This window comes from Eucalyptus grandis, chromosome 10 (genome assembly GCF_016545825.1).
Source record: "Eucalyptus grandis isolate ANBG69807.140 chromosome 10, ASM1654582v1, whole genome shotgun sequence".
Lineage (NCBI taxonomy): Eukaryota > Viridiplantae > Streptophyta > Magnoliopsida > Myrtales > Myrtaceae > Eucalyptus > Eucalyptus grandis.
Window position 1 is genome coordinate 29,096,344 of NC_052621.1, and position 19,865 is coordinate 29,116,208.

At 39.9% G+C, this 19,865-nt stretch overlaps 2 protein-coding genes across 6 annotated transcripts; both read left to right on the top strand.

The window, feature by feature from the left end:
• The first annotated feature begins 7,641 nt into the window (after nucleotides 1-7,641).
• On the top strand, nucleotides 7,642-11,363 carry LOC104423916 (trihelix transcription factor GT-4). 5 transcript variants are annotated; one of them, XM_018864560.2, is made up of 5 exons: nucleotides 7,642-8,518; nucleotides 8,837-8,887; nucleotides 9,481-9,612; nucleotides 10,553-10,783; nucleotides 10,893-11,363. In XM_018864560.2, the coding sequence occupies exons 1-5, from the start codon at nucleotides 7,876-7,878 to the stop codon at nucleotides 11,093-11,095; spliced, it is 1,260 nt and encodes a 419-aa protein (XP_018720105.2). In that variant the 5' UTR covers nucleotides 7,642-7,875; the 3' UTR covers nucleotides 11,096-11,363. The 5 variants fall into 5 exon arrangements, with proteins under 5 accessions (XP_018720105.2, XP_018720108.2, XP_010034651.2 ...); XM_018864563.2 differs by having other exon boundaries at nucleotides 10,562-10,783; XM_010036349.3 differs by having other exon boundaries at nucleotides 8,849-8,887.
• A 4,435-nt stretch (nucleotides 11,364-15,798) lies between these two features.
• Nucleotides 15,799-19,564, top strand: LOC104422675 (glyceraldehyde-3-phosphate dehydrogenase, cytosolic). Its single transcript, XM_010035070.3, has 11 exons — nucleotides 15,799-15,910; nucleotides 16,072-16,172; nucleotides 16,792-16,907; nucleotides 17,014-17,113; nucleotides 17,636-17,782; nucleotides 17,875-17,935; nucleotides 18,031-18,128; nucleotides 18,271-18,413; nucleotides 18,527-18,610; nucleotides 18,785-18,874; nucleotides 19,283-19,564. Exons 1-11 carry the CDS (start codon nucleotides 15,883-15,885, stop codon nucleotides 19,326-19,328), a joined length of 1,014 nt encoding a protein of 337 aa, XP_010033372.1. The 5' UTR covers nucleotides 15,799-15,882; the 3' UTR covers nucleotides 19,329-19,564.
• Nucleotides 19,565-19,865: the final 301 nt, after the last annotated feature.

Below are 19,865 nucleotides of genomic sequence, written 5' to 3' on the forward strand. Positions count from 1 at the left end.
AAGAGGACCATTCCCAATGGAAATCCTTCAAGATTTCCACCTGTATCTCTCCTTCACCCTCTTCCTCTGTTCTGCTTCCATCTTGAGAGTGATGAAACTTGAAATCCCACCGATGGGTATATATACACATCAAGAGATCTCTCATCTTACACACACATGGAAGTGGGTGTCCCTCCTCGTAGCAACATAGAGCAAGGCAAGCATATAATAAAAGCTACGTCGAGACAAAAGTTTGATTAAAACAATATAGATGATTTTGAAGTGTTTGCTTGTCAACTAATCAAATGACATGGTTACATCATGCCTTAATGAGTTCTAGAACCTAATCCATCCAACTGTACTAAGTGAAACAAGAAATCCAAGGATTTGTTCCTACCCAACGCCGATTCCCCAACTTCCAATGTTCTGGACAAATTTATGTGAGTATATCCATTAGGAAATATAGCCAATGAATTCTTAGCGATAGTCAAGATAAAAATTAGACCTCGGAATCGAATAAATAATTTGGTTGTATAAAGATTATTGATCTTCACGTCGTGACATATAACTAGAGGCGATGTATTTTATAAAGCTATTATTAGGTGGGAAAAATGTTAAAAAGGTCATAAACTTATTGTATCCATGCCAATTTATTCTTAAACCTTTTGATTTTATGCCAATTTAGCACTAAACTTTTTAATGGTGTCAATTTAGTCTTAAACTTTTGGAATTAGTGCCAATTTAGTCATAAATCTTTTGACTTGGTGCCATATCAATCCTTCCACCTAATTTTGGTTAGATATTACGACGTGGACGATAGTCGATTTACGTGGCACCGCAAAGCACTAATGTGGAAAATTTTAATAATATTTTCATAAATTTTACATTTTAAAAAAAAAAAAAATTTGTTAGATTTTTTTCTCTCCTTCCTTTCTTCTTTCTTTAGGCAGCGGCTATTGGTCGATCACCGGCAAAAGGAAGAAGAAAGGAATGAGAGAAAAAAAAGGAAAAAATCATAAAAAATAGAAAAAAATATTATAATATCATTAAAAATTGTCAACATTAGCACTGGCAACACCGTGTAAGCCGATTAGCGTTCATGTCAATAATGTCCTACCAAAATTAGTCGGAATCTAAATTAGCACTATGTCAAAAGGTTTGGACTAAATTGGCACCATTAAGAGGCTATGGACTAAATTGGCACCAAGATAAAATGTTTAGAATTAAATTGGCATAGATGCAATAGATTTAGAATTTTATGACACTTTTCTCGTTATTAGGTCAAGCAAAGATTGGCTTGACTCCTCAACATGTATTCGTTTTGGGGCCTTGGGATTGGAAAGTCTGAATTGATCGGAGTGCTTGAGAATAATTGAGAATTTTGAAAATGTACAGTGAAATGTATATAAAATACTACTTTGTATTTGCTTATGAAACATTGTAAGCAAATCCCTAAGACAGGTATGTGCTGAAATTAGCATTGAGTATCGAAAGAACAAAACAAAAATGGTGTGAGAGGTTGAATACGAACAAATGATTCAAAACATGTTTATAATACTATTCTTATGGCGGATTTGAATAAGATAATCTTTTCTAATATTTCCATAAAATACTCATCATAGCTAAATAAATAAATACGTATCATTAAACAACAGACAAAATATTTAGTAAAATTTAAACAAAAGATCTCGAAATCATAGATACGAAAATATTGTCCAAAAAATCTTAAATTTATTGCCTTTTTATCAATTAAGTTTTAAAGCTTTCAATTTTACCAATTGAGTCTTGAGTCTATTTACATTTTGTCAATTGAGTCTCTCCAACCAATGTTGGCAAAATTGTTGACATGTACACCAACCGCCTTATGTGGTACAGCTGTCACTAATGCTAACAATATTTAATAATTTTTTTTTGTTCCTTCCCTTTTTTCTCTTCTAACCAGTTGCCAACTTCGGGCGAAGCATGACCTTGTTGTTGCTAGTCAAGGTTGACCTCCCCAATCCTACAGCGAGATTGACTTGATCAAGGGTGGGCTCACCCTTGCTAATAGTCAACGGGGTGATCTTCACCAGAGGCCATACAGGTTGACCTCATTAGCCTTTATCTTTGGTCAATCGCTAAGGCTCGGCAACTAACTAGAGGAGGAAAAAAGGAAAGGAAAAAAAAAGAGCGAAAAATAAAAAATAAAAAATATTATTAAAAAATTATTTATGTTAATTATTTTCGATTAAAATTAGACAAATGGACTCAATTATTTAAGGGGTTGTAATATCCTATCTAGAGAGATTAGTCCCCCATAGCAAGGCAAAATCCAATGCGATTGCGACATGTGATTTGCCTTTGATTGTTGATGGCTTCCTCAAAACATTATGTTGTTAAGATATGTGACTGGCATGGATTCATGTGCTCAGTTGAAGGTTTCAATGGGAAATTGATTATCTAGCTCACAATATTGAATAACAAATGGAAAGTTCGAACCTAGGCCTTGCTCTCTTTTTGTTACGTTGTTTGTTTTCTGATCATACGTTTGTTATTCTTGACTTTGTCTTTCATAAGATACATGACTAGATCCACATTGACAGTTTTGTTCATGAAACCCATCATTCATGTGACAAGTTTGCCAAGGCATACGCTCATTGCATGTTATGAGTCTACCTCCTGATATTTCCAATATTCAATGAGAAGTAGGTCGCTAAATTCACATAAATCACTCAATTCCACTTTAAAAATTGAAGCAAACCGATTATTGATGCAACAATCCAATTCGTTTGCAATATAAAATATCTTGTCAATACTCACAAGAAATCGAAAATGCTGCCCAAAAAAAAAAAAAAACAACAATAAAAGAGTACAAAAACTCTCATATTATTATAATTAACATGTTTCATATTATTATAATTAACATGATTGACTTTATCCATCATGTCTATCGAACAACAAAATCACGAAACAAAGAACTAACTTGCAAGTAGATACACAATGGGGCAAACAAAGAGCACCCAATTGAAAGTGAAAAAGTAAAAAGTACACATGCAATGCCAATCTCTTGAAGTGCGCCACCAGTCCAATTTCATGAACTTTGCTCCCTCAACTGCTTCCAATATTTGAGGCATGCCTCACGCACAAGAAGCAACAAGGTCCTTGTGGCCTCCGCATATCATGAAATTTGCCCTATGAAAAGGGCTATTCCCAATGGAAATCCTTCAAGATTTCCACCTGTATCTCTCCTTCAACCTCTTCCTATGTTCTGGTTCCATCTTGAGAGTGACACAGCTTCAAGTCCCAACGATGGGTATATATACGCGTCGTGAAATCTCTCACCTTGTAAAATTACACACACATGAAAGAGGGTGTCCCTCCTCCTAGCAACATAGAGCAAGGCAAGCGTACAATGAAAGCTACATCAAGACCAAAGTTTGATTAAACAATTCAGATGATTTTGGAGTGTTTCTGTTTGTTGGCCAATCAAATGACATGTTTACATCATGCCTTAATAAATTCTGGAATCCTAATCATCCCAACTGTACTAAGTGAAACAAGACATTCATGGATTTGTTCCTACCCGACATCGATTCCCTAACTTCTAATGTTCCGCACAAATTTATGTGAGAGACCATTAGGAAATAAAGCGAACAAATTCTTAGAGAACGTAAGGATAGGATGATACCTCGGAATTGAAAAAATAATTTGTTGTACAAAGATTATTGATTTTTACGTTGTGACATATAAATAGGCGCAATATATTTGATTGAGTCATTATTAGGTTAGGCTCCACTCCTCGATGTATACTTGTTTTAGGGTCTTGGATTGTAACGTGTGCAATGATCAAAATGCTCGAAAATAATTCGGAATTTTGACGAAGTACATTTAAATGTAAATAAAATACGACTTTATTTTTCCTTACAAAACCTTATAAGCAAAGCCCTACGACAGATACGCGCTGAAATTAGCATTAAGTCTCAAAGGAACTAAACAAAAAGGGGCCAGAGGTTGAATGCAAACGAATGATTCAAAACATGATGATAGCGCTATTCTTATGGTGCACTTGAATAAGATAATCTTTTCCAACCTTTCCATAAAGTACCCATGATGGCTAAATAAATAAATATGCATTGCTAAACAACGGGTAAAATATTTGGTAAAATATAAACAAAAAAATTATCAGGCGATCCCAAAAGATCTCTCGAATGCAAATACTAAATTTGAGTAATATTTTGTTATCGCGCAATAATTTAAGTATATTTCCTCAAATAAAGGAAACCACATTTTCTTCACTTTCTTGTATCGCAAGTTTTTTTTATTATTTATAATAAGTGCATTAAAAATTCTAAAAATTGTCACAAAATGTAATTAAGTTTTAAAATTTTTAAAAAGTATAATCAAGTCATAAAATTTGTCACGAAAATACAATTAAGTCTTAAAGCTTATAAAAAATGTAAGCAAATCTAAAACTTGTCGACTTAATACAATTAACTCATTTCATTAATCTGTTTAACTTGACAAATGGAAAATAATTTTAGGACTTGATTATATTTTTAAAATTTTAGAAATCAATTAAAAGTTTTAAAATTTAATTGTAATTTTTGAAATTATTAATGCTTAATGACACTAATAAATTCCAAGACCTTTTTTTTTTTTTTTTTTTTTTTAATTTAGCAGACAGATAAATCGTTTTCTTGCTGGTGTTAATTGTCAGGATTAACATGTTTTACTTTAAAGCACAGCATCTGGCCCGCCATCATGTCTCGCCCACTGTCGAGTCTGCCCCACCGTCATCCGTCCCCTGTGAAAAGTCGAGCCTCGACCATGTGGACAATCTCCATCGTGCCCTCTATCAACGAAGACTCGTGAGGCCACAACTCCAGTGATGGGCGACGTCCGATCTAGGCTGGCGACCTCAGATCCAACATCGCGAGAAGGAGATAAAGAGCAGGGGTGGTTGGCGACTAGATTAGGGGGGCTCCGAGGGTGGAAGTAGATTAGGACTTGATTTTGGGCTAAAGAAATTATGTTTGCGAACTTCTTTTGCAAAGATGATTGGGCTGAAAGCCCAAAGCAGGTATGAGGCTGCTTTGGGCATTCAACCTCCTCCGAATGCTGAGGGAAGGATAAGACAAAAAAATTTCTTCCACAAATATCCTCACACGTTTTGTTTTTTCGATTTTGCCCTCGTGATTATTCTCCTTCTTTTTCGTTGAGGATGCCCGATGAGGGTGCGCGAAGATGCGAGGAGCCGATGACAAGCTAGATAGAGGCCGGTGTGAAGCCGGTGTGGCTGCGACAATCGTCGTCGACCAGTCGCGTGACTTCGGCAACCCCTGTAAGTCGCGTTGCGACTTAGATTTGGGTCGCCTATAGCCCGGCGGCGGTAAAGAATCGAGACTTGGAGAGGTCGAAGGACCAGAGGGCATTCTCGTCGGTAATGGCGACAACGGCAAGGGAGGCGTTAGTGATGCGGGGGTAGAGGGAGAGGTCAAGGGCAGCAGTGTTGGGGTAGCGGGTGAGGGCGGTGAGGAGGTGTTCAGCATAAAGGAGACCAAGGGACTTGTAGTGGCGAGACTTAATGGCCTAGAAGGAACAATAGATGAGGGAGAATGACTTGTTGTCTCTGGTGGCCACCTAAGGTCTTGCAACCTAAGAAGTTGACCGCCAATGACAAATTTTGATCCCCATTGGTTGCTTTCCCTTCGCCAGCCAACTATTTTTTTTTTTTTTAATTACAAAAATCCTTTGTAAATGTAACTTTCTCTAAATACTATTTTACTCAAAGATATTTCAAGGGGTTTTTAAATTACAATTTATTAAATGCAATTTATATTTTAAAAAATTTCTTTAACTTAAAGTACTTTGCATTTTCCTAAAAAAATCCAATCAAACGCATCATAAATCTGTTTTACTTCGCTTCTCCGGACATCCAGAGAGCGACGTTGCACGTCCTCTTGAAGTTGAACTATTCAGCCCAAAAGAAGGAGCACGTCATTTGAAGGCCCATTTTGTCCCCAGCCTGTTTCTAAGCCCCAACTAGAGCCACTTGGGAGCTCTCTTCTGTTTTGTCAAAGTGGCCGAAATTCACCCGAGAGGAAAAGAAATATAATGTGGTCAACCTAGGTTGGGTTGGGAGCATGGGTCCTGTCGGTCATGACCCAAATGTCTCGACGTTGCTCATGTCCCACGCAAAGTCCTAATCCATGACCCGACCTGACCACATGAGATCCTTCACTTACTTAGCAAGTAGATCCACAGGGTCATCCATCTTTCATATGCAATAGTTAAAGGAGAAAAATTGTCAAGGATTGAAATTAGGGACAAGTTGTGTTTGATCGAATAATAGGAACACTCATGGAAAGTCTAAAAAGTGCGAGTTAAGTCGGTATGGTATAGCATTTTCTTAGATTATATTAAATATTATGTAATTTAGTAATATGAGTCGGATCGAGTTGCGTCACTAAATTTATATTTAGTATGAATGGGTAAAAAATGATTAAAGAGTTAATTCGGATCGAAACCATTTTCAATTGGACTAACTCATTTGACATCCCTACTTGTAGGGAAGTGTTTGACAATAACAACCCATGACGTCGAGAAAACATCCTCGGAGATGGGCGCACCTTTTGCCCATAACTTTGGGGGGCAGCCGGTCTCGCTTTTGCCGGTCGATTTTTCAGCCCGACCGACCTCCTGGGGGTCACTTAGAAAAGCTGGAGAAGCCGTGCATCTGGCGACATGTCTTATTCGGATAACGATCCCACCTTCACGGGAAGAAGATGCGGCTCTTCGATTGCCCTTGCGGACCTGAATTTCGGAGAAACTGCGCATGGAGATTGATGCCAAGACGCACGAGCATGGCGCCATCCTGAATGTTCGTGATGCCGCAGTCACGCAGACTGACCGGCAGGGAGGCCTGTAAAAGCAGTAGGGTCCACCGCCACGTGGAAGCCCGTGGTACGCCCTTTATCCACTTTCCCTCCTCATCTTGTTACCATTACAACGAGAATAATGGTTAAACACCACCTTATCTCCCGAAAATAAGAAAGAAGAGAATTTCTATTTTCCCTTCTATTTCACATTCTTTGGATCAAGGTCATGAATCTCTAAGAAATAATTTGTAAGAGATCGAACAAAAACCTTCTACTTTCTTAAATTTTCTAACAGACTTCATTCAACAACAAACCCTATTAAATTTAGTTGACACGACTATCAAACCACATTTGAATTTAACACATATTAGACTTAAGGATGGATACGGGAATGTATATGGAAAATTTTAACAATTACAAATGAAGTCAAAGTATATCATGGATAAATTTCATAAATATAGATGCTAATGCGGATAAGTTTTTCCAATGTGGATATCTACACATCGGAAAAATTTAATCATCGAACCGTCACTTGGCTGGACTTTAAAGTATATAATTGATAAATTTATAAATGTAAATACTAACGCGGATAAGTTTTTCCAACATGGACATCCACACGTCAGAAAAATTTAATCTCTGGACTGTCACTTGGTTGGACTTTGTTGGATTTAGAATAGGAGAGACTTGAATTGGAAAATTCATGAAAAAGGAAAAAAAGGACAATTTAAAGCTATAAAGATTTGAGTAAAACAAGAAAGAAAAAGCTGTGAATAAACGGGAAGTGAAAAATAGAATTCAAAGAGGAAAAAGGAAGGAGAAGGAGAAGGAGAAGGAGAAGGAGAAACTACTCCGGAGGAGAAAGCCACACCCACGGTCAACTTTTCTCTCTCCTTCCCTTTTCCCTCTTCAGTCAAGAACCCCGCCCGCGCTCGATTCTTCACTCTCACCCGCCGGAAAACGAGAATCAAGATCGGACCTTTCTGTCCTCCGCCGGCGACCCGACGGAGATCGGCCATCGCCGTCGTCTCTTCTCGGAGCCATGTACCTGCCCGACAAGCCCCGGCCCAGTCCCCCGGATTTGTCGGACCGCGAAATGATGCTCGAGGTCGTCACCAGCGACCCCCTCTCCCTCCACCACCAGCACCAGCACCAGCACCACCAGCACCAGCTGATGATCCTCGCCGACAGCAGCGGCGGCGAGGACCCCGAGCCGGAGCCGGAGCCGGAGCCCGGGCCGGAGCTCCGGGCCACCAAGAAGCGGGCCGAGACGTGGGTCACCGAGGAGACCCGGAGCCTGATCGGGTTCCGCCGGGAGGTGGACGGGCTGTTCAACACGTCCAAGTCGAACAAGCACCTGTGGGAGCAGATCTCCGCCAAGATGAGGGAGAAGGGCTTCGACCGCTCGCCCACCATGTGTACTGACAAGTGGCGCAACCTGCTCAAGGAGTTCAAGAAGGCGCGGCACAACCTTCAGCAGCAGGAGCAGCAGCAGCAGAGCGACAAGGGCGGCGCCGGGTCGGGGAAGATGACGTATTACAAGGAGCTGGAGGAGCTGCTCAGAGAGAGGAATAGGAATGGGGGCGCCGGCGGGGGCGCCGGCGGGGGCGGCGGCGGAGGAGTCTTTGGGGGGTCTGTGGCGACGCCGCCCAAAGTCGACCATTTCATCCAGTTCTCCGACAAAGGTGTGATTATCGAAATGCCAAGTGTTGTTCTTCGTCGTGCTCCGTTTATTTCTTTGTTTGGAATTAGAATAGGATTGTATTTGGCTGTGTGAGGAAGGAGCACATGGAAGTAGCAGTTTAACTGTTTGCCAAAAGGCCAAACATCGTCGATGCTCCGCATCTTGTGTTTCGTAGCCTATTTTGTCAACTTCAGCGTTTTGGTTTATTAATGAGAAGTGTTTGAATTGCAAGAGCCTGCGATATTTATCTTTTGAGCTTCTATTCTTGTTTGTGGTAATCAAATGTGATTGCAAGGATGGGAAATTATGACTGTTTCAGTTGACGTTTCAGGTTTCGATGATTCCAGCATCCAATTTGGACCCGTGGAAGGTACTTCCTGCCAATCCTGACAATGTGAAGCAGTGTTTTGTTCCTATTCTTTTGTTTTCTTCATAGGCTTGCAAATTGAAGTGCCCGGTGATGTGCAGAGTCATAGATATAAATTAGCCAAACATTTATGGAAACTTGTTGAGAGTGGAATATGAGGTCAAGTACTGATGAAAGGATTTCATCGGACACTAGGTGGGCTCGACTGGACTTTCCCTGAGTATGCCACTGTTTGGAACCGACTACTGTATAGGTTAGAGGAATGCATAGAATGTCCATGGAAGCCTGTGTTTCTCAATTTGAAGCAGGTTTAAACAGTGTGCGAGATATGTGTCCTCTCAGTAATTGTCTTATCGGACACAAAATTGATTCTCTGACCTGTTACTGAATTGGGTCAGGAAAAGTATCTCTCCCATTCTTGTTCCTTACATTTCGCTATCACTCAGCCATGAAGGGGAAAATCTTTTATGATGCTATGAAGAACCTGGATCATTATCGTTTTATGTTGGTTGTATGGTAGGCTGTATTTGTGAAGCTTGCAGTGCATTACTTCTTGCACTTCATCTAAATTTCTCCGATGACTTTATTGCTTACAGCTAGTGGACAGACAACTATTAACGTGGATAGGCAGTTTGATCAAGATGGCGATCCTCTTGCTATAACTACTGCTGATGCAGTGGAAGCCAGTGGAGTTCCTCCTTGGAACTGGAGAGATGCCCCTGGAAATGGTAGGCGTCTAATATTCTTACAGGAAGTTCTCATTTACTACATGCCATTGGTTTCCTGGAATGTGCAGTTATCGAGTATTGTAATTGGTCTAATTTCTAGTAATAAGGCATTCATAGGTGAATACTTTGATCGAACTTGTAGCTGCAATTCTGCATGCAGCTTTCTACAATGTGGTTATATTATAAAGTAGCGCTTTGACACGATCATTTGTCAGAGTCATGCACATCATTTGATTAATCATTTACTTGTGTTATGGTTTATAATTCTGAATGTCACGAGTTATGCTAATTATATGGGGTAGAAGCTCAAGTGTCCTAATTTGCTTTGTTCCAGAGCTGGTTTGATGCAGTTTAAACCTATACACTCCAATTTCCCACTAACGTTGGGAAACAATTTGTCTGAAAAGGAGTTATCATGTTGTCATGAGTACAGATGTTCTTTTTTTGCACATCTCTTGATAATTCCAATCTGAGTTTAAGATTGTGACAGCTTGCATTAGGCATCAAAGTGCAAATTAAGATACTAGATGTTTGTAGCACTTTGTTCAATAGGATGACAGCCAGGATTGTTTCTCAAAGGAAATTGGATACTTTTTCACTAGGGCTCTTTTTTCCTGAAACCTTAGCTAAAAGTACCCGTTCACTGGTACTGCATGTATTCTTTCAGTTCTGACGACCTTTTTCATGTTTTAAATTGAAGAAACACCATATGTACATTCTATAGTTGTTTTGGTATTTATTAAATATTAATGGCCAAAGTTAGCTTCTTGTAATTCATTCTGTACTATAAACAATTGACAGTACAGCTAGTTGGTTTGTTGTATTTCGTGTCTTGGCAATGTTAAAGGGAAAATGGCCTGACTTGGTGATTGAAAAGTAAGCCATAATTGTATGTGTTGATTTGTCTTCTGTGTTTGATCATTTAGCACTTTTATGTCAGTTATGGCAGGAGGGGACCAGTCATGCGGTGGGAGGGTTATTACGGTCAAGTTGGGCGACTATGTCAGAAGGGTGGGAATAGATGGAAGTGGAGAGGCAATCAAAGAGGCAATCAAGTCAGCATTCAGATTAAGAACTAAGCGGGCGTTTTGGCTGGAGGATGAGAACCAGGTTATTCGGAGCCTCGATAGAGATATGCCTATAGGAAATTACACCCTCCACCTTGATGAAGGTATTTTATAGCTTCAACACCTCAGATCACTGGCATTTGATTCTTAGCCGATTATTTGAGACTTGATGGTGATTTGCACAATATGATGAAGAAGTTATGACTTTGGCAGGGATCACCATAAAAGTTTGCACGTTCGATGGATCTGATCGGATAGAAGAAAAAACACTATACAGTGAAGAGGATTTCCGCGATTTTCTCACACGTGGTGGTTGGATATGTTTAAGAGAAGTAAATGGCTACAGGAGCATTAGCAGTATCGAAGATCTGCACTCTGGTGTGATGTATGAGGGAGTCAGAATTCTGGGGGATTAATAATTTGTAAATTTCCTTACTTGTAGATCTTCATGCTGCTGCTGCTGCTGCAATTTTTGTGCAATGGCAATACACCAATTTCATCACTAATTTTGTAGGAGCCAAGTAATGCGAGAGATTATGTATCTAGTATCTACGAGGTCATTGAATGCTCTCCAGAATGTTAAATAGTGTATAGTTGAAGTAGACTTTGTCACAATTGTGGATAGAAAATCTGTTACCCTCAACAATATTATTGAGTGTGCTTCCGACTTTCATGTTTTTCTGATTGTCTTTGCCCTGCTTCTTTCAGGGGAGAAAAGTTTATGCAAATTAAAGAACTCCACAACGAAACCTTCTATCCTTCAGTTTTACGTGATTGTTGCTGTCTGTGTTAGTGTTAGCAGAAAATATGTATGAGGAAGTCTCCTGCGGCCGCTGTTTCTGTCTCTCATTTATCTCATATTGTTGGGTACATAACCATTTCAGCTATTACTGTTTTTGGTTCAAAATCTGCAATAGCACTCCTGGGTGGCAATGATGTACTGCTAGAGAATGGTTGATCAGTTATGATATACAGGAAAATATGTCTTCATGTCTGCATCACTCTAGTTAGGTCACTTACTCTCAGCATTAGCATTCAAGAAAACAATGCTGACGGGTGATGAAGAACGATGGGGTGGTGATCTTCCAAATGCTTAGCATTGCTGGCGTAAGGAATGCAATGATGACAATGCAAATGACTTCTTTAGTTATGTCATCCTTCTTTTGGAGTTGGCGTTGTTAATGCCATCCCATCATTATGTCTGTGCACCTTGTCTTTTCTGCACAAAATGCTCATTAGTTTTGTGACTCCGTTTCCCTTTTCTTGTTACCTTTGTGTGCAGGGCCTCACATTGTTGGATCCAACACCTAATTAATGCGTTTTACACTCTTGCGCATGGCGGTAGTTTTTGTCTTCATATTGGGAAGTGGAGATGCCATTCTTCGGCCATTATACTGTTCTGTTTTCATTGGGGCGTGTGTAGCAATCTAAAGGAGAATACCCTTTTGCTGACAAGGGCATCGAAAAGACAGTTCCTTGGGGCAAAAGTACCTTGCTTTACCTTTTGATAATTATGGAACTATTAAAATTCTTTATGCGTAAAAAATGTGGGGGAAAACACGTCTGTGTGCTCATGGAAAAATAGGAATCATCATCAGGTAAGATTATAAAGGTAAGAAAACAAGTACATGAGGAGGTAAATGACTAGATAGAGTGGATGATGAGCATGATTAAAGTTGCAAAAAAGGAAAAAAAGAAAAAGGTTACTTTACCCCTAATTATGCCAACCATATCACCCATACCCAATCTTTTTATTGGTTCCGGTACAATTTTGTGGTGTTGGATATAGAAAAAAGTTTAAGATATTAAGGTCACAATAAACAAAGTTTAAAGTTTTTTATAGTAAGTAAAGTATATTTTTGTTACGTCAACACAAGTTTCGGGTTTTGATATCATACATAAAAAAATTAGGTTACCACACATAATTTAGAGATTTTAGTAGTATTACTTTGAAGGAAAAGGACAAATAAAATCTGGCCACAAGGGATCAATAGGATTGTGGGGGCACATATATTAGAATGGGGAAAAGGACAGTTAAAAAGCATTGAAAAACTCAATGGGAATATATGATTTGTTGTCCTTTTGGCATGGGCAAATCCAGAATTTCTTCTGCTTGTTTTCTAACCTTCCCAGTTCCATCATCAAGAGCATCACACCCAATCAAGCTGCCTAATCTAATTTCAAATCTTATATATGATTAAATGGTGCATGTCACGATTAATCCAACTTAGATACACCTCATATGTGATTTAATTAAAAACATAAACCACCTCTTTTGACATCTAACTTCATTGAGATCAAAGGGCAAAATAACAAATGTTAATACACAACCATTTGGTACGAAAATAGTTATCGATTGATTTATCATAACGTTCCACTCTTTGTTTGTTTCACATTAATATTGAATTGTTTTTTCTAACAAGTATAAAGTGAGTATAAAGTGCCGGGTGATCTAAAAAATTTGGATAAAGAAGAGGGTAGATTTCGCTCTTGAAAGGTTAATCGTGCATCTGACAAGTACACAATGCGGAAATAGCCATTCTTGCAGCACTTTTTCCTTGGAAATCCATCTTACCCATGCTAAAAGGAACAAACACCTTCCCCCGCTCTCTACCCTTTTTATGATGTGTTTTGGTACATTTCGAAAATTCCATAGTGGCTTTTTCCTTGTTCTATTGAGATGAACTAGCTTAATGGGAGTCCTCCTAGGCTTGATTTCTATACGTCTTAAACGGTAGATTTACAGCTCCTCGTGAGGCACATGATTCCATTGACTGATGAACAAAAGGGAGATGCACTCAGGCGCTGGTGGCTAACTCAATTCAAGTGCCCCCAAATCGCATTCGCCATCTATTTTTGTTCAACTCTTCGACATGCAATAGTATGCTCCAAAGCAAACAAGCTTCTCAAAGTTCTCTTCCGATCAATTGTCCACCTAGGATCTCATCTAGACAAGGGGTTGACAAGTCTAAGTGTTTCATGTAGTCTATGGATCTTACGTGTTAACTAAAATGAGAACCTAAATGTTCTCATGGACAAAAAAGCTAATGGTCATATCATTGAATCATGAATGAGTGCCAAGGAACCGCAATAACTGCCTTTTGTTATTTGTTGTACACCAATACAAGTTTGTGGCATTGATGATACGAAAAAAAGTTTAAAGTAAAAGGGTCACATTGAATAAACTTTAGGATTTTTTTTTTTTATGATAAGCAAAATGTATTTTTGTTACGCCTATATAAATTTCAGATTTTAATAACACAGAAAACAATAGTATTTCCTGAAAGCAAAAGGACTAACAAAATTGGGGCACAAGGGATCAATTGGATTGTGGGGGCACATATACTAGAATGGGGAAAAGGACAAAGCTAAAAGGCATTGAGAAACTCAATGGGAGGCATGTTTTGTTATCCTTTTGACATGGGCATATCCAGAATTTCTTCTGCTTGTTGTCTAACCTCCTTATCTATGGAGCCCATTCCTAGTTCCATCGAGAGAGAATCACGCCCAATCAGACTGCCTATTCCAATTTCACATCTTACGTATAATTAATTAAATGGCGCATGCCATGATTAATCCAACTTAGATACTCCTCATACACATTTTGATTAAAGATATAAACCACCTCTTTTGATACCTAACTTCATTGAGATCAAAAGACGAAATGACAAATGTTAATACATGACCGATGGGTATGAGTATAGCTATTGATTGATCTATTAGAACGTTTCGCTCTTCGTTTGTTTCTCATTAATATCGAACTATTTTCTCTAATGAGTATGAGATGCCAGGTCAATTTAGAAAATCTAGATAAAAATAGGGTGGATTTTGCTCTTGAAAGGTCGACCTTACATCTGACAAGTACATCATGCGGAAATAGCCATTCTTGTGACACTTCATTTTTTGAAATTCATCTTAGCCAAGCTAAAAGAAAGAGAGACCCTCCCCTCGCTCTCTACCCATTTATGATGTGTTTTTGTAGATTTCGAAAATTCCATAATGACTTTTTCCTTATTCTACCGAGATAACTAGCTAATTGAGAATCTTCCTAGGCTTGAATTCTATACATCTTAAACAATAGATTTATTTATGGCTCCTCAGGAGGCATGTGATTCAATTGACTAGTGAGAAAAAGGGAGACACAATAGGCATGTGTTTCCATTGACTAAAGAGAAAAAGGGAGATACAGTCGGGCACTAGCAGCTAACTCAATTCAAGTGGCCCCAAATCGCATTCGCTATCTATTCTCATCGTTCAACTCTTCGACACGTAATAGCACACTCCAAAGCAAACAAGCTTCTCAAAGTTCTGAACTGTCCACCTAGGATCTCATCTTGATTCACGAGTAAGTATTCTATGTAATCTATGGCTTTTACATGTCAACTAAAATGAGAACCTAAATTCTATCATGGACAAACAAGCTAATGGTTATACGATGGAATCATGAATGAATGCAATAGAACCACAATAATCACAATAGCAAAAGAAAGATTGATATTTGCTAGATTAAAAAAAAGAAAAATCATTTTATTGGTAAGTATTTGAATAATGTATATGGAAAGAAATTTCCAGTGAAACCATCCAAAGAAACCGTATACACAACAAACAAAAAAAATCTCTAAATTCGATTTTCTTAATAAGGTGGCTATGGTATAGAGAAAAAAATTCGTTTTTTTAATTCAAAGTACCTAAGATAGGATTATTATTCACGGAAAAAAGAAGAAGGTAAGTTTGGGATTTATTCGATCATTTTTCAAATTATAAGAGGGCATATATATATATATTATACATATGCATTTTAATCAGTTTCAATCTGCAACGGGCCGCAACCGTTTTTCCCTTTTGCCCTCCGCATCGCGCACGTGATCTCGGCAAACTTTTCCCTTTTTCTTTGTTAACCGTTTCCATCACGACCATCTCGTGCCGCCACGTCACACCCCCACGCGGACCATCTGACCAGGCGTCTCTTTTTCCCCCCTCGAAGATCGTGACGGACGCGGCGGGCCCCACTATCACTTCGCCTCGACGAATCCGCCCGCCCTCTCGTCCCCACTCCCTCCCTCCCTCCCTCTCTTCTCCATATAAACCGCGCCTCCCCCTCCCCCTCCCTCTCGCTCGAACTCTCGCTCTCGCTCTCGCGTTCGCATCGCATCGGATTCTCTCGTCTTCTCGACTTCCGTCTCGCGCTCGCTTCGATCCGCAAATGGGGAAGGTCAAGATCGGGATCAACGGTGCGTCGCCCCGCCGCCGCCGCCGCGCCGTCGCCGCCCATTCCGCCGCGGCGCCCCGGCGGTGTTTCGTTCCTCCTCTCTCTCTTTTCCCGCTGTGTTTTTGGTTTTGGTCTCCTCCGGCGGCGGTTGCTGATCGTTCGGTGTTCTTCGGTTTTGCGAAGGTTTCGGCAGGATCGGCCGCCTGGTGGCCAGGGTGGCGCTCCAGAGGGACGACGTCGAGCTCGTCGCCGTCAACGACCCCTTCATCACCACCGACTACATGGTACTCTTCCGCTTCTCTCGCGCGCGCGCGCGTTCGTGTGCCGCGTCGCGGTGCTGCTGCATTGGCGACGAGTCGCTCTCGAACGTAGTTTTGAGATCGGTCGGTTTTGGGACGAAGTCTGCTGTGAGTCTGGAGTGGACTGTAGAGGAGTTGTGTTCCTATCGTCTGGTTTAATGTGATCTCTACGTCCGGTTGTTTAGCGCTCGGAAATCATCTTTCGACGTGTTATCTCCGATGAGCGATGGACTGAATCTGTCCCGGGTCGGGGCTTCTGCTAGAGTTTTTGTGCTTTCGTGTTAAGTTCGGTCGGAAACTATCGTAGTAGACTCCACTAAAACGTGATAAGATCTTGTGCAGAGTATTTTTTATCTTCTAGTTACGCTTAAGACGGAACTGGTAGAGAATTTGGAACTTATTAGTTCATAAGGGAGGGAGATTATGACGAAGATCGCCGGCTGGGGGAGTAAACGACCATCCGGTGAAACTTTTAGTGTCGGAACTTTGGAAGAAGAGACTCCACCTTCCGTGCTGCTTGTGTGTGGCATGCTTGTAGCATGTAACTATGCTTTGGAAATCAGCATCTGCTTACCGGTGGTCTTGTTGTACGGAATTTGGCCAGAACTATATGTTCAAGTACGACAGTGTTCATGGTCAATGGAAGCACCACGAGCTCAAGGTCCAGGACTCGAACACCCTTCTCTTTGGCGAGAAGCCAGTCGCTGTCTTTGGTTTTAGGTATGTTCGCACCCTTAGTTTTGTTTTTAGCTTTTGGTCGTGATCATTATTCCTTATTGGATTCTTAAGCGAGTGGGATATCTAATAGTTGATATCATTTCATCAGAAACCCTGAGGAGATCCCATGGGGTGAGACTGGGGCCGAATTCATTGTTGAATCCACTGGAGTTTTCACCGATAAGGAGAAAGCTGCAGCCCACTTGAAGGTTTGTTGTCCGCTCCTCTGTTAGTATAAAGCATATGGCCTGTTGGTGAATTTAATAGTACATCGTAGTTCAGCTTAATGGTATGATTGGTAAGGTGCTTCTCAGATGATCTTCTCTAAATTGTAACTGATTTTTTGCTTGAATTCATTTTAAAGATGTTGCTTTTAGTTGCATGTTAACTTTTGAAGAAAGAATATTGGCCATGACTTTTTGTCTCTTCCCCATATTTATTCAAGTTGAATTTGCAAAATAGCTTAAAGGAAGATGGAATCTTTAGTTTTTTTCTCTAAGCCATTCACTTCTTTTTTTTTCTTTTTCTTTTTTATTAAACTTGAGTAATCTTTGGCTGAACTTGTCAACACGCTAGTTTAGGGAGAACGACATGTTTTCAACCTTTTCTAAGCTCTACTTCGTAAAAATAGATTTTAAACAGTGCTTGTTTTTGAGGCGTACACAACTTCTTTACCTCCTTTCATGATAAACTCTGCACATTCTCAAGTTGCTACATGACATGACTGATAGGGTGGTGCCAAGAAGGTTGTCATTTCTGCCCCTAGCAAGGATGCTCCCATGTTTGTTGTGGGTGTCAATGAGAAGGAATACACACCTGACCTCGACATTGTCTCCAATGCTAGCTGCACTACCAACTGCCTTGCTCCACTGGCCAAGGTATTTGGTGTCTAATTTGGTCCAGGGGATTGTACGAATCATTTAAGTTGGTTTCTTTTGACACACTGTTATCTTTGACCTTTACCTGTCAGGTCATCAATGACAGATTTGGTATCGTTGAGGGTCTTATGACCACTGTCCATTCCATCACTGGTGAGTACTAGTAGATTGCATTCATAAGTTGCTGAGCCATCAATTTTGGTTGAACTGTGTGGAACGTTAATTAATATACCTCTCATGTGATGCAGCCACTCAGAAGACTGTTGATGGACCATCGATGAAGGACTGGAGAGGTGGCAGAGCTGCTTCTTTTAACATTATCCCAAGTAGCACTGGAGCTGCCAAGGTACTAATAATCCTTGAATAATGAATACTTGTGCCCATGTCTTGGTTGCTCTGCTCAAGTGTGCAATCCTGTTTTGTGGGGGTCAATGTATAATTTTGTAAGGTTACTTGTTTGCATCCATGTACTGATTTTTGGTTTTCAGGCTGTTGGGAAAGTGCTTCCAGCGCTAAACGGGAAGTTGACTGGAATGGCTTTCCGTGTGCCTACTGTTGATGTCTCAGTGGTTGACCTTACCGTGAGACTTGAGAAGGCTGCTTCTTATGACGAAATCAAGGAGGCAATCAAGTGAGATCAACAATGTTCCATGATCCTTTTTCCATCTCTGTTTTCTCTGTCTCTATAAGGACTCGCATTACAATTTAAATTTCATCTTATTATCTGTTTCTGTCTCTCTCTAGGGAGGAATCTGAGGGCAACTTGAAGGGAATTCTTGGTTACACTGACGAGGATGTTGTATCGACTGACTTTGTAGGCGACAACAGGTGAGGAGACTTACATTGTGTCCATTCATGTCGAGTTCTTTTTTTGTCCTCTCTAATTCACTCATTTTCGAATTCCTGATGATTTATACCTTGTAGTGGAGTCTGATCGATGCCTAATTTTTCTATGTTGTCTCCGTGCATAGTTTGGTTTCTGAATGTATGCATTTTATATAGGTCAAGTATCTTCGATGCCAAGGCTGGAATTGCTCTGAGCTCTAACTTCGTGAAGCTTGTCTCTTGGTATGACAATGAATGGGGTTACAGGTAAAAATCCTTCCTGTCCTTTTGTATAGTAGTTTACATGAAAATAAATTGGTTGAACACGAAGCCTACACCCTCATTTCATCCTCGTTCTATTCAGAAAGTTCAAAATTGTTCTTTCGGAAGGTGCTCTTAATAATTGCTGAAATCATCTATGCCACCTTTTGTAATTGAAAAAGAAGGTTATTTAATAGCTTGTTGTAAATTCGACTGCAATCTAAGTAAGCAACCTTTCCGTAGTTTTTCTTTCTAATCTGCATTAAACTTCTTTAGTTTGTTGGATTGTTGTGCTCCCAAGATAGTATGAAGATGTATGCTTTTTTTTGGCTTTACATGCATTCTCTAATCTCTTTGTATATTATGCCGCCCACATGCTGATGTTTCTTTCCCTTTTTTTTTTTTTTTTTGCAGCTCCCGTGTTATTGACTTGATCTGCCACATGGCCTCCACTATGTGAGCATTTCTGGACTGACTTGGATCTCGTTAGAGGATTTTCTTCTTCCGGCGCTCTTTCATTTTTTGATGGAGCTCATGCATTTTTAAGGTTTAGAGAGAGATTTTTGGAATAATTTGAGTTCTTTCTATTAATTATGGCACCAATGTCACCAGTCTTATGAGAAACTTATGTTCCCGTCCTTTATTCTCCAAGCAATATGAATGGAGTTATTGTGCCGGTTGTCAATTTGGCGATGATACCTTTTGTTACTTTTCTTTTGGTGAACTAATGCTTGCATGACGTCCATTGGCTGTTTAGCCCATCTGTTCATCCTCCAGTTTTTCGCTGCATTGTGAATGGGTCGTTTTTGTTTTAAGATTTTGACGAGAAGATGTAGGGAAAATTTTGAATTTTAGGGGAGTACTGTTCTTTCGGACAGCAACGTACAAATACAATCATCGTTTGAGTTATGACACGTACGGTTGCGCGGCGTCATCATAAACTTCACCGAGCTGTTTAGCATAAAAATCAGTAAAAATCTACATTAAATTCGCGAAA